The sequence below is a fragment of the Ctenocephalides felis genome, unplaced genomic scaffold, assembly GCF_003426905.1.
Source record: "Ctenocephalides felis isolate EL2017-DRISC unplaced genomic scaffold, ASM342690v1 CF-g0.4_SCAFFOLD_03573, whole genome shotgun sequence".
In the NCBI taxonomy this organism is placed as follows: Eukaryota; Metazoa; Arthropoda; class Insecta; order Siphonaptera; family Pulicidae; genus Ctenocephalides; species Ctenocephalides felis.
The window spans coordinates 19,642,715-19,664,211 of NW_020539727.1; the positions used below are offsets into that span (position 1 = coordinate 19,642,715).

The 21,497-nt window shown below is 32.0% G+C and overlaps 1 protein-coding gene across 1 annotated transcript in view; it reads right to left on the reverse strand.

Annotated features, from left to right (window-relative positions):
• Positions 1 to 213: 213 nt before the first annotated feature.
• The window catches only part of LOC113389721 (lachesin), a 35,721-nt gene continuing 14,437 nt past the window's right edge, over positions 214 to 21,497 (reverse strand). Inside the window, exons 4-6 of the mRNA XM_026626735.1 lie at positions 2,792 to 2,962; positions 495 to 623; positions 214 to 434 (exon numbers count right to left, since the gene is read on the reverse strand). Of these exons, the coding sequence (XP_026482520.1) occupies positions 214 to 434; positions 495 to 623; positions 2,792 to 2,962 (521 nt within the window). The remainder of the gene's footprint in view (positions 435 to 494; positions 624 to 2,791; positions 2,963 to 21,497) is intronic.

The following is a 21,497-nucleotide window of genomic DNA, read 5'->3' on the forward strand; positions in this document are numbered from 1 at the left end:
TGCTGGCACAACATAACAGACACGGGAAACTGGGGTTGGGGGGAAGAACGGCCCCTTTGATTTGCGGAGGAAAATTACTCGTGACAAGGGAAGAGGGAGTTGTGGTTGGGTAATGGTAATATGTCAATATTGTAAAATCAGCTCTAGATTCATTTCCTGCAATTGTCCACTCTGGAGAAGTTTTCTCGCCCAACATTTATCTAATCAATTATCTTACCCATCAAGGAGCATCTCAGGTTTCCTCTCCAACAACTGACCAGCAACATCATTTTCCTCCCTCAACCCTTCCTCTTCCTGAGAAGCATAAGTCGTAGGTCTTCCCTTTAACCAGTAAGTTACAGCTGCTGGAGACGCCTCCACGACGCACTCCAAATGGACATCGGAGTCCAAAGGGGCTCCCAGGAGCTGGCTGGGGGCTCTCACAGAAGGAGCAACTAGAAAAGATAATTGTATAAGTCACACTTATATTTTGGCGGATTTTTTGTTTTACTTACAATGGACGTTTAGGGTGACTCGTTTGCTGACTGCTGGAGGCACCTCGTTGGATGCTATGCATAAGTAGGCGCCCATTTGGCGGCGCTCGACCCTGCTCAGGTGGAGCACTGTGCCGTTGAAAGAGTCTACTGAAATAAAAAGATACAGAGTTGTTGTAGAGAAACATAATGTTAGAAATACTTTTAGATTTTGTAATTTTGTACAAATTTGCTGAATGTTTCTTAAATTTTAGACAAACGGTTCAAAAGATAAAAAGGATTCTATTAAGGAGTGCACAAGTTGTTGTCTAAGGTTGAATTACTCTAGTGCCTTGTGTTTGTAATTGATTTTAAAGTATAAGGAGTTGAAGTAGAGCATTGTAATATTAGAAAATATTATAGATTATTCAATTTTGTATGAATTTGTTGAACATTTCATGAGTTTTATACCAACGGTTTAAAAGATAAAAGGAATTCTATTAACGAGTGCACAAGTAAGTTGTCTAAGGTTGAAGTACTCGAGTGTCTCATGTTTGTAATTGATTTTAAAGTATACCGAGTTGCTGTAGAGCATTGTAACACTAGAAAATATTACAGATTATTCAATTTTGTATAAATTTGTTGAACATTTCCTGAATTTCAGACCAACGGTTTAAAAGATAAAAGGAATTCTATTAACGAGTGCACAAGTGCATAAGTTGTCAAAGTTGAAGTACTCGAGTGTCTCATGTTTGTAATTGGTTTTAAAGTATAAAGAGTTGATGTATAGCATTGTAATATTAGAAAATGTTATAGATTATTCAATTTTGTATGAATTTGTTGAACATTTCATGAATTTCAGACGAACGGTTTGAAAGATAAAAGGAATTCTATTAACAAGTGCACAAGTAAGTTGTCTAAGGTTGAAGTACTCGAGTGTCTCATGCTTGTAATTGATTTTAAAGTATACCGAGTTGCTGTAGAGCACTATGATGTTATAAAAAATTGTAGGTTGTTTAATTTTGAACAATTTTTTCAAATATATCACTCGTTTTGGATCAATGGTTTTAAAGTTACTAAATATGTTATAAAAGCATGCGAAAATTGTTGCACAAAAAGTTATATCTTTGGTACATGGTAAAATATATGGCGGGCCAGCTAGTATATATATATATATATATATATATATATTATCATCCTCTTCCTCCAACTTAGCACTGTTCTTATTAATGACAAGACAATAGGCTCTGCGGCACGAGCAGAGATATTATTTGTCATCTGCATAATGCACCAAAGTTATGGCCCAAGTAGCTGTGCAACAACACAACAAACTAATATATACAACCTACGTGCCTACCTACCACTTACCACCTACTCTAACCACTTCTATCCGGGTACAAACTTCAACTGAATTACAGTGCATTTGGTCGCCGCCTCTACTTTACTACTCAACTGTCAACGTGAGAGAATTATAATATTAACTATGTTATTATTATATGAGAGACGAATTTAATTGTAGGAGATAATATGTGGAATTTTAAGTACGGTATCAGGGACGTCGGAATCAGGACCTATTTGGGGTTGGTTTTGGCTACCAATGCTTTAGTTGAGTTTTTAAGTGCTGATATTAACTACCCGTAGGGTTGTAGTAATCGCAAAACGTCGAAAACCAGATCTTTCCATCAGTATTTTGAACGATTTGGCGTATTTTTCAAAAAAATGTGTGTGCGTGTTCGTGTAGGTACGTGCGTGCGGATACAATCTTGCATCGACGATTACAAGAGCACGGAGCAACCGATTTGAATGATTTAAAAACCTATCGATTTCTATTTATCGGGTTCACGTACTGATTAGTTTGTGCCAAAAGCAGGTCTAGTTGTTCTAGAGGTACTGTGCAAAAAGTGTCAAAAGTGGTTATGCAGGACCTATTTTGGTCTTGGCCACTAATGCTTTAGTACAGTTTCCAAGTAGTGAAACTAACTACCCGTAGGGTTATAGTAATCGCAAAACATCAAAAACAAAATTTTTCTATCAGTATTTTGAACGATTTGGCGTATTTTTCAAAAAAATGTGTATGCGTGTTTGTGTAGGTACGTGCGTGCGGATACAATCTTCTTTCGACGATCACGAGAGAACGGAGCAACCGATTTGAATAATTCAAAAACCCATCGATCGCTATTGCCGTGATTCACGTGGTGATTAGTTTTTGCCAAAGGCAGGTCTAGCAGTTTTGGAGTTATTAAGCAAAATGTGTATTTTAAGTTTGCGTGAGAACCAAGCGTCCGATTTGAATGATTCAAAAAACATTTAGTTTAGTATTTTGTGTCTGTTTTATTTACCTCTGACGAGGTCTTTGGTTTTAGTCCTGACCAATAAAGGTTGTCCGTCTTCACGTTTCCAAGTGACCCTAGGTTGGGGTCTTCCATTGGCGGTGCATTGAAGGTTTGCGTCTTGCCCTTCTTGGGCTGTGACGTCACTGGAACTGTTTTCGTCCGAAATGTCGGGAGGCACTGGAAAAAAAATTTATATTATTGCCTTTGTAAATATATTCCTATATAATTAGCCTATACTGAAATTCAGAAATTTGCAATTAAATCCACCACAACTCTATGCAAAACGTTCCAGAAATTTTTACGTTTCAATAATTAATTTATCAAATATCTGTAACCATACAAATTAATTAATCGCCAAAAATTACAACCACAATTAATTAATACAATAGCAATAATACGGCGACTTTTTGAGGTCGACCACAAATTACTGGGGACTTGTTTTCATTGAAGTTGCTATATCATTATCATTCCATGGGAATGGAATATTTTGTACCCCCGGATACTATTTCATATGATTTTCATATGATTTCATATGAAATATTGTTATGAAATCCCGTCCAACATAAATATTTTGATATTTGATTAACTGCGGAACTGTGTTTGTAAATAACTGGGAATAATAATAATGGATGGCTGTCGTATATCAAAATTGCAATTTCGATGGACAAAATATTCAACAATTCGGTGGAGATATCAGGGTTTGATTTAAAGGATTTTGTACCCTAAAATGTACATTGTATGGAAGATACAGATTGTGAAATTAATTTTTTAATTTGAAAATTTGCTTTATTTGACTTAAATACATACATTGTTTTTTACATAAAGATACAAATTGTATACACCTATTCTGGGAATATCATTATACTATCATAATTTAATATTGTTTGCATATATATTTGTTTCAATTAACTTATATAAGTATGAAAAGAGTTATTAAAAACATACTGCCATCAAGTACAGATTGTGAAATAATTATGCTCTGGAACAAAAATTCAAAAACCAAGAATTTTCAAAGAGCACGAATACATAATTTTTAATCTAGATTAATCAAGTTTGACATTTTTTATTTAAATAGATTGAAATTATCTATTTTTAATTTATATAGGTTATAATTTTTCACTCTTAGAAACAAATTTATGAGCCTCACACATTTATACTTAATTCAATAATTTAGCACTTTTAGAAACAAATTTCTTACTTTTAGAGACAAATTTATAAGTTTTGCAAATTTACATTCTTTGAAACAAATTTCTCACGGAAACTAATTTTTCATGGAAATGTGCTCCAGTACATAAACAGTCTAAACGCACTTGGGAAAACATTTGTACCAGAGTGGCGCTTAGACTGTGCTTAGTCTGGATGATTTTTTAAATTTTTAATCCAAAATTACAAAAATATTTATGGAATTTTTTTTCCCTCTTTTTTAGGAAATTTTTTTATCCTCAAAAGCAATTGTTTTGTCAATACTAGCAGAAAGTCTTTTAGATCATTCAAATCGGACGCTTAGTTCACTCAAAAACTGCCATTTTTTTGCACATTTAACTCTGTATCTTCGAAATGGCGGGACCTGCCTTTGCCAAAAACTAATCACCTCTTCTCCCAATCATTACAAATTGAATGTTTTTAGATCATTCAAATCCGATACTCCGCTCTTTCAAAAACTCGATTTGCATTTGCACTCTTTGCTCCGTATCTCCGTAACGGCTAGACTTGCCTTTGCCAAAAACTAATCAGCACATCTCCCTATCAATAGGGATCGAATGGTAAATGAATCATTCAAATCGGTTGATCCGTGCGCCCAAAACGTGGACAGAAATTTTTTTATCCGCACACATTCATTTTTTCTGAAGTATGCCAGTAAAATGTTAAGGAACCTTCAAAACGTCGAGAAATGCAAAAATTTTCATTTTCGATTTTCTGCTCATTACCATAACTACCCTACGGGAAGTAAAAAATCGTAAAACAAAAACGAACGTGTCAAATTGCAATAAATACTTCTAACATTTATGCTTAAATTCACTCCACATCAACAAAAACAATTTCTCATCTTTAAAACACGAAACTGTCTATCTGCTCCATCTTCGTGATTGTTTTAAATAGTCCCTCCACTTGGTCATAAAAAATTAAGAAATTAAGATAAGCGAATGATGATTAGGTACTTTTGCTGTATATAGTCCCTGTATACGTATATATATATATATATATATATATATATATATATATATATATATATATATATATATATATATACACACCTAAGTCTGTTTTTACACGGAGATTGGTTCCAGAAGAAGCCGTGTAAAAAAAAAACCGTGTAAAAAAAGACATTGATCTTATACAAAAATGGGTGATTTGTCCTACTCTCTAAAACCTATTAAAATTGGTGAAAAACAAGAATTTTCAAGAACAAGAATTCATGTTTATTTTAATAATAATTCCCCTAAATTAGTGCTATTCACATTTGCTTTGACCAGTAAAAATTGTTTGTACGCACTAAAGGAGAATTTACTTAAATCTTTAAGCTAGTGTTCGCAAACTATCGATACTATCGATGGTTTCAGACTTTTTTCTTTCATAAATACTTTCTTGTGATATGAACATACTTCGCAAAAATTAAATTTGACAAAAAAAATTTAAGTACATAAAATTTCAAATCGTGCTAAATGGAATAAAATCGTGTAAAAAAATGAAAAATCTTCAATTTTCAAACCGTGTTATATCAAAACCGTGTAAAAACAGACTTAGGTGTATATATATCTACCCTGAAATATACTTTACTTTATTCTACCCCTCTGTTTTGTGGCTTTTACAAAGTGCCATAATTATTATTTGAAATTGCCGCGTTTCGCTCCGCCGTGGAGGGGCTCAGAAGGCAATAAGGGTTGTCATCTTGTCTTAATATACAACCACGTACACGTGCCAATACACACACACACCTAAAATATCCTATTACACAAAAATTATTAGAAACAAACTATTTATTACCATCGTTCCACTAAAAACTTCCCTCTAAATCGATTTCAATTCTTTTCGAAAAGAATTCCTTTGAATATTTTTAAATCTATCGCAAAAGTGTGGAAACGGAAATTTAAAAAAAGAATTAAAAGCAAAAAGGAAAAATAAAAAAAATCTGCAGGAAAATCGGATACGTTTCCTAGGAAATAAATCTAGCATTTCCTTTACGCCGGAACATTAATCAAAACCGGTGGAGAGTTGCAGGAGTTGCAGGAGTAAAGAGGAGTTCTTGTCAGTTTGGAAATTTAAAAAGGATCTAGGGACTTGTATGTGAATTCAGTTACCACCTATTGGCAAGTTGCAGATTGAGATAGGATAGAGATGGATTTTTATTAAGTGCTAGAAGTTTTTATAAACTTTATACATAGTTTTAATGTTTAAGGAAAAGGTTGCGTTCATAGAATTTTCCAGAAGAATTTTTGTCAGAAAATTAATTACAATATTTCAATTTAATTTGAAGTATGTTTAATTACATTATTGTTTTTAAATATTATACATATCTTTAAATTTTAAATAGAATCTCGATTTTGGATTTGAACTTTTCTTGGGTTTGTATTTTCTGCATTCTGAATTTTGGAGTTTGAATTCTATTTATTCTAGATTTAAAAATATATCAATTCTGGATTTTGGACTTTGGATTTTATATATTTTAGATTTTGGATTTAATATCTAATAGATTCTGGATTCCGGTTTTTGAATCTTATATACTCTAGGGCAAGGGAATAATATTGAGACAATATTGATAAACTATATAGAGCCCAGGGATTCATTTCTACTTGGGATCTGGATTCATTATTTTTCGAATTGTTCAGGATTTTAGATTTTAACAATATACTCTGGATTCTGAATTTTATGTATTCTGGATTCTGTATTTTTGGACACCCTGGATTTTGAATTTTGGAGTTTGGATTTTATGTATTCTGGTTTTTGGATTTTATATACTCTGGATTCTGAATTATGAAACTTGGATACACATTAACAATTTTAAATATTATATTTTCTGGAGTTTGGAGTTGAGATTGTATGCATTCTGGATCTTGGATTTTATATACTCCGGATTCTGAAATTTGAGATCTGGATTTCATGTATTCTGGATTTTATATTTTCTGGATTTTGAATTTTGGAGTTAGGATTTTATATATTTTAGATTTTATATGCTATGGATTGAGTTTTGATGTTTGGATTTTATGTATTCTGAATTTTGGATTTTATATACTCAGGATTTAAATTTTGAAGTTTGGAAATAATGTATTCTGAATTTTGGATTTTATATACTCTGGATTCTGAATTTTGGAATCTTAATTTAATGTATTCTAGATTTTGGATTTTATATACTCAGGATTCAGAATTTTTGAGTTTTAATTTTATGCACGTATACTATGAATTCTGGATTTTACAATTTGGATTTGACCTAATCTGGACTTAGGATTTTAACAAATATTTTGGATTCTGAGGTTTTGTCTATGGATTTTATATATTCTGGATTTTGGATTTTGGATTTTTTATACTCTGGAACCTGAATTTTGGCTGTTCGATTTCATGTATTTTGGATTTTATATACTATGAATTTAGAATTTTGGAGCTGGGATTTTATATACTCTGGATTCTGAATTTTTTAATATAGATTAATATTCTGGAAATTGCAATTTACTATATACTTTGGATTCTGATTATTTTAGTTTGGATTTTATATATTCTGGTTTTTGGATTTTATATATTCAGGATTCTAAGTTTTGAATTTTTGTTTGTATTCTGGATTTTGAATTATTGTATATGGCTTGTATGTATTCAGGATTTTGGATTTTAACAATATACTTTGTATTTTGGATTTTCGTATATGATTTTATGTATTCTGGATTTGAGATTCTGTATTCTCTGGATTCAGATTTTTTTTAATATGGATGTTATGAATTCTGGATTTTGCTTTTTAATATAGACTCTGGATTCTAATTTTGGAGTTAAAATTTATTGTATTCTGGATTTTATATACTATGGAATCTGAATTTTAGAGAGAGAATTTCATGTATTGAGGATTTTAGAATTTAGCAATCATCTCTAGATTTTGGAATTTGAATATTATGTATTCAGGATTTTGGATTTTTACAATATACTCTAGATTCAGAATTTTTTAGAATTTGAATTCTATGTATTCTAGATCTTATATTTTGGAAAATAGAATTATGGAGTTGAAATTTTGAATATTCTGAATTTTGCGATTTTAATGCTTAAATTTCAAACTTCTGGTTTTTGAAGTCTGGATTCTGGAAATATTCTGAATTTTGTATATTAGTATTCACTTTTCAATTTAGGATTTTAGATATATTTTGAACTTTGGATTTAATAATGTTTTGAAATTTCAATTTTGAAGCTTAATTATTAATTCTCGAATTTGGATTTCTTAAATTCGGTATATCCTAGATTTGATTTTTCTTAGATTTTATCCTTGATTTTAAATTTTATATGATCTGCTTTTGGTAGGATTTCATATTTTGCATTATTATATATTAATTAGCGATATTCGATATGTACTCATTTTATTATATACTCTGGATTCTGGATCTTAAATTTTAGATTTTATACATTACGATTTTTTTGAAATTTATTATTAATGTTTTTGCTACAGGATTATACATATAGATGATTCAGAATTTCAACTGTATCTTTGATTCATTCAGTTTAAACATTCGAAACAATATGTATATTGTTATAAATTTAAATTATTCATGCAATAATAAAATATACCTTGGAACCACCTAAGCAAAAAACAGAATTCAACAGAATTTCATAAATTCCGAATCTGATTTCTACCAAATATCTCCCGACTTATAGCACCGTCTTAACAATAAATACAAATCTATATTTCGCCTCTGCTCAATATCAACCATCCCCCCACAACCCCCAACATTCTCAAATAAAATCCATAAATCCATTCCTCCACCGTCGCATCTGTTTTCATACACACACCTTTACCTAAAATAAAAATATGATAGCGGATCATGAAATTCATAAATAAATATTTTTATTAGATCTCTCTTCATTTTTCACATTTTCAATTTCCATATCGAGAGCAAGAGCAGCAAAGCAGCAAAACCCATTTTTGCTCCTGCTGCTGCTGTAACATTGCCCAGAAGTAAGAGTAGTAGTATAAGTCTTAGGCGATTTTTCACGTGGATAAACTTCTAAGAAAAACTATTCGGAAAATTGGAAGTCAAAGGGAAAAAGAATCTTTGGAGAAAGGATGAAATAAATTTAATATTTTATGTTAATAAATATTATTTAATATTTTTTAATTTTTAAGTTTAATTAGTACACTGGGGGCAGGTCATTTATGTGAATAAGGAAAAGAAGTGGTCCTCGCACAGACCCTTGTGGAACCCCCATCTTTAAATTCATATTGTTAGAAACAAATGTTATTCCGTTTCGATTTAAATGAACACATTGTGATCTGTCATTAATATCATAAATATTAATAAGATTCCTTTACCCTTACCCCGGCCTTCTCTGATATTTTAGGTTTTCTCACAGAATAGTAAAGGGATGTGATGGTGTAACCCTTTGCGAAGATCGTTTTCACAATTTTCTTTTATGCAATAATAAAAAAAATAGATTCTCTATATTACCTTTATTTTTTATTGGAACGGATTCTTACGATTGAACAGATTTTTTTTATTTCATATTTATTTAGACAGAGAGTTGGTAGTAAAAAAAAGATCGTGGTTTAGGAAGACATATTTATAAATAATATAATATTATGTGTTTTTGATTTTGATTTGTGAAATAATTTTAGATGTTTGGTAAGTTAAAAGTAATTTAAAGAATTTAATATCTTTTTTTTCCAATTGAAATTGAATTTTTTTAAAAGACCTCATTGTTTTAAATTACTATCAAATTTAAACTATTTTAAAATCCGAATGTGGCCTCCAAAATCTTCACGTTTTGGAGGCTTTAGTCAAGTTTCAGGAGCATTTTCAACAATTTGGAGGCGTTATTTGTCGATTTGGAGGTATTATTCGCGATTTGGAGGCTTTATTTATAATTTGTAGGTTTTGAGTTTTTCGAGGTTTTATTTATATTTTTAGAGGCTTTATTCGCGATTTGTAGGCTTTATTCATGTTTTTGGAGGCTATATAATTACATTTTCGGAGGCTTTTCATAATTTGGAGGCCTTGTTTTCGATTTTGGAGGCCTTTTTTGATTTTGGAGGCTTTATTTATGATATGTAGGCTTTATTTGAATTTTTGGAGGCTTTATTTATGATATGTAGGCTTTATTTGAATTTTTGGAGGCTTTATTTGAAATTTTGGAGGCTTTATTTGAATTTTTGGAGGTTTTATTTGAATTTTTGGAGGCTTTATTTACATTTTCGGAGGCTTCGTTAGCGATTTGGAGACTTTATTCACATTTTGGAGGCTTTATTCACATTTTGAAGGCTTTATTCACATTTTGAAGGCTTTATTTACGTTTTTGGAGACTATTTACATTTTGGAGGACCCATTCACAATTTGGAGGCCTTATTTCCGTTTTCGGAGGCCTTATTTCCGTTTTCGGAGGCCTTATTTCCGTTTTCGGAGGCCTTATTTCCGTTTTCGGAGGCTTTATCACGTTTTCGGAGGCTCTATCAAGTTTTTGGAGGCTCTATCGAGTTTTTGGAGGCATTATCACGTTTTTGGAGGCATTATCACGTTTTTGGAGGCATTATCACGTTTTTGGAGGCATTATCACGTTTTTGGAGGTTTTGTTTACGTTTCGTAGGCTTTGTTTACGTTTCGTAGGCTTTGTTTACGTTTCGTAGGCTTTGTTTACGTTTCGTAGGCTTTGTTTACGTTTCGTAGGCTTTGTTTACGTTTCGTAGGCTTTTTTTCATATTTTAGAGGCTTCATTCACGTTTGTGGGGCTTCATTCACGATTTGTAGGCTTCATTTACGATTTTTTGGCTTTATTCGAGTTTTTGGAGGCTTTTCTCACGATTTGGAGGCTTTGTTTACGATTTGGAGGCTTTGCTCACTCAAAGTTTCATTTATAATATTTGTATTTTACAGGAAAAACTGAATTCATTCAATTAATTCAATTTTTGTTACAACTATTAAAAAAATATATAGTAACATTAGATAATTTTGATTAAAACTTGAAAAAAGTAAAGATATTAATTTAAGCAATTAATTTAATTTTAATTTACGAATTAATATGAGCAAAATTTGAATTACATAATTTGTATTACATAATATTATTAACGTAAATATTTTTTGCATACACAATTACAAACTACAAAATCCTCACACTTCTCGCATTCCTTTTAATTTTTCACCCAAAACTTCACACTTCCCTCAAACTTCTTCCTTCCGAAACCAAACTCTGCAACTACCATTTATTACATACCTACACACATATCGACGAAAACTCTGTAAAATACTTTTCGGACGATTTTTTCTTTATTTTCTGCTACCCTCACTCACTCACTCACTTGCAACCCTTGTTGGCCCCATAAATCTGTAACGGCAATGAAAATCCTTCTCATATTTCTACAAAACGCCGACGGAGACGCCGATACTTTGTTTTGTTAGAGATTTTGTGCGTGGAATAAAACCTTCATTCGTTTCACTTCATCCGTGAGAGAAGGTAAATATGTTAGGATAAGATTTTTTCCACCTAAAAGGTAATAATAGTTTGATGCAAATCGGTTGTATACATCGAGACGTAGGTAAATTTCTGTTTCCACTTGATTTGGTCCATGGGAAATATAAATCTGCGTTGTGTATATTTTGTGCGTGTTACTACAAGCGTGTAAATTCATTTTTTATCTAAAATTACATTTGTACAAAACTTTTTATATTCGTGTCTGCGAGTATCATCTTTTTCTCGGCGAATATTTTTCAAGGGATGAAACGCAATTACAAAATGTTACGACTAAGCGTCAGGGAATAAATAATGGTTTTGTCATCTCAACTTCATGAAATACAATTTTATTTTACTCATATAAAGATATATATATATATATATATATATATATGCCTATTTCAAGTTTTATAAACATACTTAACTTTTCTCAAATTTTTAAAATATATTTTTCAAGTTTTTAATAGATTTTTTACCACCTTGATAATTTTTTGGGCCTTGGATTAAATTGTTTGGGCTTTTGTAATGCTCCAGATGCTTTATTTTGATTTTTGGAGGCTTTGTTAACGTCTTGGAGGCTTTATTTACGTCTGGGAGGCTTTATTTACGTCTTGGAGGCTTTATTTACGTCTTGGAGGCTTTATTTACGTCTTGGAGGCTTTATTTACGTCTTGGAGGCTTTATTTACGTCTTGGAGGCTTTATTTACGTCTTGGAGGCTTTATTTACGTCTTGGAGGCTTTATTTACGTCTTGGAGGCTTTATTTACGTCTTGGAGGCTTTATTTACGTCTTGGAGGCTTTATTTACGTCTTGGAGGCTTTATTTACGTCTTGGAGGCTTTATTTACGTCTTGGAGGGTTTATTTACGTCTTGGAGGGTTTATTTACGTCTTGGAGGGTTTATTTACGTCTTGGAGGGTTTATTTACGTCTCGGAGGCTTTATTTACGTTCTGAAGGCTTTATTCACGTTTTCGGAGGTTTTGTTAACGTTTTGGAGGCTTTATTTACGTCTTGGAGGCTTTATTTACGTCTTGGAGGCTTTATTTACGTCTTGGAGGCTTTATTTACGTCTTGGAGGCTTTGATACTATCTTGGAGGCTTTATTAACATTTTGCAGGATTTATTAACATTTTGCAGGATTTATTAACGTCTTACAGGCTTTATTTACGTCTTGTAAGCTTTATTAACATTTTGCAGGCTTTATTAACGTCTTGCAGGCTTTATTAACGTCTTGCAGGCTTTATTTACGTCTTGCAGGCTTTATTTACGTCTTGCAGGCTTTATTTACGTCTTGCAGGCTTTATTTACGTCTTGCAGGCTTTATTTACGTCTTGCAGGCTTTATTTACGTCTTGGAGGCTTTATTTACGTCTTGGAGGCTTTATTTACGTCTTTCAGGCTTTATTAACGTCTTGCAGGCTTTATTAACATCTTGGATGCTTTATTAATATCTTGGAAGCTTTATTTACGTTTTTGAGGCTTTGTCAACATTTTAGAGGCTTTATTTACGCTTTGGAGGCGTTGACAACGTTTATAGAGGCATTGCCAATGTTTTTGGAGGCTAGGACAACGTTTTGGACGCTTTGTTAACGTTTTTGGAGGCTAGGACAACGTTTTGGACGCTTTGTTAACGTTTTGGAGGCTTAACCAACGTTTTTGGAGGCTTAACCGATGTTTTTGGAGACTTTATTATTCTCCGAGATTTTAAGCCTTTATTTATTCTGCTAAATCCTTTTCTTATTTTTTTGTTTTAGCTTTTATTTATTTATTTTGATATACTCTTACTTATTTATTTTACCTGCGCCTTAAATTTGTTCTGTAGAAAAGTTCAGTTTATGTCTTTAGTTTTTGTGCACATTTGTTTTGCTAAATCCTTTATTTAACGGATTTTAGTTTATATATTTTAGGACAATTTGATACATATTCTTTAGGATTTTTGACACATACCTTTGGGACCTATGATACTTATTTTTGGGACTTACTTTTCAAATATTAACAATCTTTTTTCTCTTTAATTTTAATCTTAAGTTTAATCAGTTTCTAAACTTGCATAACTAACTTATAAAATTTCTGACCTCGACCTACGATCTTATAACAATCACCGATTTATTTTAATTCTCATCATCCCTTAAATTCACTCGTTTCCTCCCCTATTACTCGTGTCATAATCTCCTCGTTCCCTGCAAAGACAAAGACGTATTCCCGAAAAAGGATACTCGGGGACCATTCGAAGGATATTACACGGACAAAATACTTTTCCCTCTCATTTTTTTCCAGGAATTTCTCTCTTTCGAAATAAATCTGAACCCCGACACCGAAATCCCGATCGTATTTCGGGATATTAGGAGACTGTGGAGGACGTGAATTGGTAATATATTTTATTCCACATGTCCACCATCGGTTGATTATTTTTTCCAATAATAATCTCCACCTGTTCTGGTCTGGTCTGGGTGTTTGTTTGCCGGTGGCGACAATTGTATCCCCGTAAGGGATTATGACGCGTAATCCGACGGGAAAATAGTCCTTAGTCCTTAGAATGGTGGAGAAAGGATTTCCGACGGTCAATAATTCCGGACGAAGCGTAGGAATTAATAGAAATAAACTGCTGTGGATTATTTTTCGATGTAGTAGCACAGTGTTGTGTTTTGTGCGCAGGAATCGGGGGATTGGGGATTAGTTGTGATGGTGAAATGGAAGAAATTGATGATTGGAATTGAAATGTTGAAAGAAACCATTTGAAAAAATTAAAGTTGTAACGATAAAAAAATATTCAATACATGAATATTTATTCATTTTCAAAATGTAAGCAGAGCCTCTATAGCGTAACACATAGCCTACAAAAGATAACACATAACCTCCTGAACATAAGTTCTGAGAATTTCATAAATAACTTGCAATCATTAAGCCTAGCCTTACACTTTTTTATAGCTTTTATCTAATTTCAAGAGACTTTGCCCAGCTTTGGAGCTTTTGTTTACTTTTCATAGTAGTATTGACGTTTCGGAGGCTTTATTTACATCTCTAGAGGCTAGTTTGCATTCTGGGAGGCTTGTTTGGATTTTTCGGAGGCTTGTTTGGATTTTTCGGAGGCTTGTTTGGATTTTTCGGAGGCTTGTTAGTCTTTCTCGGAGGCTTGCTAGCATTTCGGACTTTTTAGTATTTTAGGAGGCTTTATTTTTTTATTTGGATATTTTATTTATATATTTGGAGGATTCATTAACATTTTCGAAGACTTATTTGCTTTTGTAGTGGCTTATTTGCTTTTGCGCGGAGGCTTATTCGCTTTTGCGGAGGCTTATTTGCTTTTGAGGAGGCTTATTTGCTTTTGCGGAGGCTTGTTTGCTTTTGTGGAGGATTCATTAACTTTTGTGGAAGCTTATTTGCTTTTGTGGAGGCTTGAGTAAAGTTTTTGGAGGCTCTATTTACTTTCCGGAGGGGCTATATTTACATTTTTGGAGGCTTTATTTGCGTTTTGGAGGCTTTATTTACGTTTCGGAGGCTTTATTTACTTTTCGGAGGCTTTATTTACTTTTCGGAGGCGCTATTTACGTTTCGGAAGCTCTATTTACGTTTTGAGAGCTCTCTATTTACGTTTTGGGAGCTCTCTATTTACGTTTTGGGAGCTCTATTTACGTTTCGGAGGCTCTATTTACGTTTTGAGAGCTCTATTTACGTTTCGGAGGCTCTATTTACGTTTTGAGAGCTCTATTTACGTTTTGTGAGCTCTATTTACATTTTGGAGGCTATATGTACGTTTTCGGAGCTCTATTTACATTTTGGAGGCTATATTTACGTTTTGGAGGCTCTATTTGCGATTTGTGGGCTCTATTTGCGATTTGTGGGCTCTATTCACGTTTCAGAGGCTTCGTTCACATTTTTGTAGGCTTTGCTCTTATTCTAGTATTTAATCACATTTTGGAGGCTTTACCCCGTTTTGAAAACATTGTCCCGTTTCGAAGGCTTTTTTCTCTTTTCAAGGCTTAATTCAGATCTGTTATTTAAGTTTCAGAGCTTTCGTTCAAATTTTAGAGGTTTTGTTCACGATTTGGATTTTCTTTTTATTTACGTTTTGGAAAATTTTCTATTTACGTTTTGAAAAATTTTCTATTTACGTTTTGAAAAATTTTCTATTTACGTTTTGGAAAATTTTCTATTTACGTTTCAGAAAAATATTATATTTACGTTTCAGAAAAATTATCTATTTACGTTTCAGAAAAATTTCCTATTTACGTTTCAGAAAAATTTTCTATTTACGTTTCGGAAAATTATTTTTTTAGGGGCTCCTTATTTATGTTTTGAGTGCTACACAAGATTACACAAATGTTTAGGTCGGGCCCTCGACTGTGCTAAATTCAGCAAAAAACTTATGAATTTAGTAACAGTAATTATTTCATTAATATAGTTTAAAGGCTTTGCAGAGTAGTTGTTGTTTCAAGTCGTTCTGAATAGTTTGACACTAAAATTGTAAAAAAGTACCTGTGCATGTAAGTAACCATGTTTATACAGTTTTAAGATTTCTGGCGAAATTTGAGGGTTTATTCTTATTTTCGAATTTATTTTTATTTTAGGGGTTTTAGTCTCATTTTTGAATCACGCTTGTTTTACAATTTAAATTTGCAACTTCTATATATTAAGTCCACTCGACTAATGTAAATTACCCCTAACAATGTACAAGTCTCATATACAACCATTCACTTTGCAATAAGTTTTAACCAACCTTGTAAACCTAACCTAACTTCGCATATCACCTCTCTTATATACTCTCGTACAGAGCCTTTAACCAAGTCCATGACACCCATGTGACCCTGCCCTAACACCGTGTGCTCGACTAGATTTCTAATGCAAGGGGGTCGTCGGTTTGAGTCCCGGCCCCTTTGTAGGCGGCGGAGGGGCAGACCCCACCGATCCTCATACCAGTGGCGGCGCCGCCGTCGTGTTTTCGCGTGGCGTTTGTTTATTTATTGGTTTTCGGATGATCGCCTTCGAGTTGCGTTAGACGGGTACCTTCTGTGTGCTCGCCGGTAATGGATATATACAAATCTGGTGTTGAGGCTGAAGTAGAAGGAGGAGTTGGTGGAGTTGGAGGAGTTGGAGGTGATGGTGGTGGAGGCTTGAGAAGTTGTGTACGCGATCGTTGTAGATTTGAATGTTGTCTTCGAGGATAATGCACGTCGTGTTAATTTTATAGCAGTTGTACTAATACGTATTTAAATGGAACATGGAAAAAATATCTATGCAGATTTTTGTAAATCATTTTGAATCATGCTATATTAATATTGTTTGAAGTATTTTATACTATTATAAATCATTCAAAAGATAATAAAATTATCTATAATCTTGTATATAAAAATTAATAATGTCTAGAATCTTGCCTATACAGTTGTGCTGATACGAAATGCATGGAAAATGATGAAAAATATCTTGACAGATCTCTTTTTCGCATAATATTTAAATATCTTTTCTGATAACTTTCTAGAACTAACATTTTATTTGAGATGTAGAAAATTTATTCGACACTTATGAAGTTTATTCAGAAATTAACAATTTAGTGATCTAGTCACTTAATTAACTAGATATCTAAAAAATTAATTAATTAGTGATCCAGAAAATTAGAGACCCAGAAAATTAATTAGGGACTCAGGAATTAAATTTCAGACTCAGGAATTAAATTTCAGACTCAGGAATTTAATTAGGAACTCAGGAATTTAATTAGGGATTCAGGAATTTAATCAGAGACTCGGGAATTTAATTAGGGACTCAGGAATTTAATTAGGGGCTCAGAAATCCAATTTGAGACTTAGGAATTCATTTAGGGTTTCCGGAATTTAATTAGAGGCTCAGGAATTTAATTGGAAACTCAGGAAATTAATTGGAAACTCGAGAAATTAATTGGAAACTCAGGAAATCAATTGGAAACTCAGGAAATTAATTGGAAACTTAGGAAATTAATTGGAAACTTTGGAAATTAATTGGAAACTTTGGAAATTAATTACAGACTCTGGAAATTACTTACTCAAAAAATTAATTAGTGATCCAAGAAATGGATTAATTAGTGATTCAGCAATTAATTAAATTAATTAATCCGAGACCCAGGAAATTAATTAATCAGAGACCCAAGAAATTTATTAACTAGAGACTTGCTGAATTAATTGATCAGAGACTTAGAAAATTAATTAAATGGAGACTTAGGAAATAAATTAAATTGTGACATGAAAAATTAATTAATTGGAGACATATAAAATTAACTATTTGGAGACTTTCAAAATTGATTAATTTGAGACTTGCAAAATTGATTAATTGGAGACTCGCAAAATTAATTAATTGAAGACTAATGGCTTATAAAATTAATTAATTCGCGGTTTGCTAAAAAATAGAGACCCGGGAAATCAAAATAAATAGAGACCCAGGAAATTAATTGGAGACTTTGGAAATCAATTCATTAGAGACTTAGGAAATTAATAAATTAGAGACCCAGGAAATTAATTAATTAGAGACCCAGGAAATTAATTAACTAGAGATCAAGGAAAATAATTAGAGATCTTGGAAAATAATTAGAGATCTAGAAAAATAAATAGAGATCTAGGAAAATAAATAATTAGAAATCTAGGAAAATAAATAATTAGAAATCTAGGAAAATAAATAATTCGGGATTCTCTAAAATAAATAATTAGAAATTCACTAAAATAAATAATTAGAGATTCACTAAAATAAATAATTAAAGATTCACTAAAATAATCAGAGATTCACTAACATAAATAATCAGAGATTCACTAAAATAAATAATTAGAGATTTACTAAAATAAATAATTAGAAATTTACTAAAATAAATAGAGATCTAGAAAATTTATTAATTACAAACATATAAAATTAATTAATTACAAGCATATAAAATTAATTAATTACAAACATATAAAATTAATTATAGACATATCAAATTAATGACTTAAAGTTCTAAAAAAATAGTTAGGGGATTTATAAAATTCTGAATTTATTGTTAAGTCAGGTTTACATTAATTCCACTCTCTCTAAATACTTTATTGTTAGGTTACGTCCACACGACCAAGACCAAGACATGGTAAATAACTGTACAACTATATAAACATTAGGTTTGGCCTACATTAGTGTCTAGTCCTAAACATCGAGCAGTCAAAATATAAACACACAACTTTAAGTTGACATTCCTTCATAAACAAAACTATCACCAACCAAATCCTTAATTAACTTCCCGTAGGGCAAGTTATAGTAATCGCAAAAAAATCGAAAATGAAAATTTTTATATATCTTTACGTTTCAGAGGTTTCTGAACATTTTGGCATACCTTAAAAAAATGGATGTATGTGTGTGTGTGTGTGTGTGTGTGTGTGTGTGTATGTATGTATGTATGTGTGTGTATGTATGTGCGGATACAAATTTTCGTCGACGATTTCGGGAACACGGATCAACCGATTTGAATAATTCAAAAAACATTCGATCCGTATTGATAAGGAGACGTGCTGATTAGTTTTTGGCAAAGGCAGGTCAAGCCGTTCCGAAGATACGGGGCAAAAAGTTCCGAAAACGGTAACTCAGTTTTTAAGAGAACGGAGCGTCCGATTTTAATAATTCAAAAAACATTTTATTTGTATTGACAAGATGAAGAATCGATATAACTTTCATGAAGGTAGGTCCAGCGGTTTCGGAGATATAGAGGAAAAAGTAAAAAAATGAGCCATTTGGCGGTCAAAAATGATCATTAGACATATGCACATCAAATTATCAGACATTTTATAGAGATTTTAACAATAAGTATACATTTTGTTAACATTCCTATCGGTTCCGTACCAATGCTTATGCGTTAGACAGCGACGCGGCGCTTACGCGCTTTATATTTTGTCCCTATGTAGTTAAAGCAGTACGATTGCTTTGAAAAAAAAGTTCAGATCTTCCACAATATGTCAAAATAAAGAAAAAAAAAATTTTTTTTAAAAAAAATTTTTTTAATTTTTTTTTTTTTTTCAAAAAAAACTAATTTTTTGTCCAATTTATAGTTTCTCAAAAATCTTATGTTTTCAAAGTAATTTTTTTTCAAAAATGTTAATAGTTTAAAAAAAAAATAATAATTTTTGGTACGGGAAGTTCCAGCAATTTGCCTTAAGGCACGATGCCCTAATTGCCTTAAGACAGAATTCCACTTACAGCTAGTTTAAATCATCAAATCTCATTCCTCCTCATCCTTCAATATCCTTCCTCAGGAAAAGGATCTGCCTCCACCGTTCGTAATGGAGTGTTCCTTTTCCTTTCGAGTTGTGAAAACGAGTTCTGTGGAACGAGATATATATTCGTAGCAGCAGCTGCGAACATTCTTTTACAGGGACGACCCACTCTAGCCCCATTCACACAACCCACTCTAGCCCCATTCGCCCCATTTCTCTCCGACAGAAGAAAGAAGTGTACTTGGTGGAGGAGGAGGAGGAGGAAATAGTATCGTTTCTGATGGAAACTTATGCTTTAGTGAAATACGGTGGAGGTGGAGGATGTGCGTGATTTTGGATTAAATTTGATACGGTTTGGAGATTTTTAAGTGTTTTGTTTAACACATGATGGTACTAATGTTTTTAGCTAGATGCTGCTTATTTTTTTGCTAGGAACTGGTAATTCATGCTACATAGTATTAGTACATACTGGAATTTTTGGCTAGGTACTATTTTTTACTAGGTACTAATTCTTTGGAAGATGTGCATGGTTTTGGATTAAATTTGATACGGTTTAGAGAATTTGAAGCATTTTTTTACACCTGGTGGTACTAGAATTTTTAGCTAGATAGTACCTACTTTTATTAGAAACGGATATTTTATACTAGATACTTGAATTTTTAGCTAGGTACTGAAATTTTAAGCAAGTTCTTGCAACATTTTACCCAGATACGGTATTTTTTTTAACATTACTCAAATAATTCTAATTTGACGAATTTTGTGACTGAATACCTTAGTTTTATTAAATACTGTGATTTTTTTGACATGCACTGTTCTGATTTTCCTTATGAACTCTATGATGTTTTGACGAATTTTGTGAATTGCTATTTAATATTATTTTTGTACGGATTTTTTTTATTTTTTTGGCAAATACTAAGGTTTTTTTACGGATTTTGTGATTTTTTGGTTTATACTCAGAATGTTTTTACGAATCCTATGATATTATTTACAAAGACTGTGAGTTTTTTATGTACTCTCTAAGTTTTTTACGAAGACTCTCATGCGATTTATTATAAATACTGTGATATTTCTTTACCAATGCAGTGATTTTTCTTTACGAATACTGTAATTTATCTTTACGAATATTGTGATTTTTTACAATTTATTGTAATTTATCTTTACGAATATTGTGATTTTTTATATTTATTATTCACAAATCTGTCATTTTTATTACGAATACTGTGTTTTCCAATGGATATTGATATATCTCGCTGGATACTATAATTTTTCTTGATGGATATTGTGATTTTGACGGAAACTGTAATTTCTTGACGGATACTGCGACTTTTCTTGATAAATACTGTGATTTTCTTTACGACTACTGTGATTTTTTTTACTGTGTTTATTTCACCAATACTATGATATTTATTATTTAGGAATCAATAATTTTTGTTTTCTGTAGTTTTTGACGAATACTGAGCTTTTTTGCGGATTTTGGGATTTTTCATTAGAGTACTATTAAATTGAAATCATGGGTGAATATCTATGAAATTTGTGATTTCTCACTAGATACTGTGATTTTTCTTGACGAATACTGTGATTTTTCCTGACGGATACTGTGAATTTTCTTGACGGACACTGTGATTTTTTTGACGTATTTTTCTTTACGAGCACTGTGATTTTTTTTGACGTTACTGTGATTTTTCTTTACGAGTACTGTGATTTTTCTTTACGAGTACTGTGATTTTTCTTTACGAGTACTGTGATTTTTCTTTACGAGTACTGTGATTTTTCTTTACGAGTACTGTGATTTTTCTTGGTGGATAAGGTGATTATTCTTTACAATTACTGTGATTTCTTGATGGATATCGTAATTTCTCGCTGGATACTGTAATTTCTTGATGGATACTGTA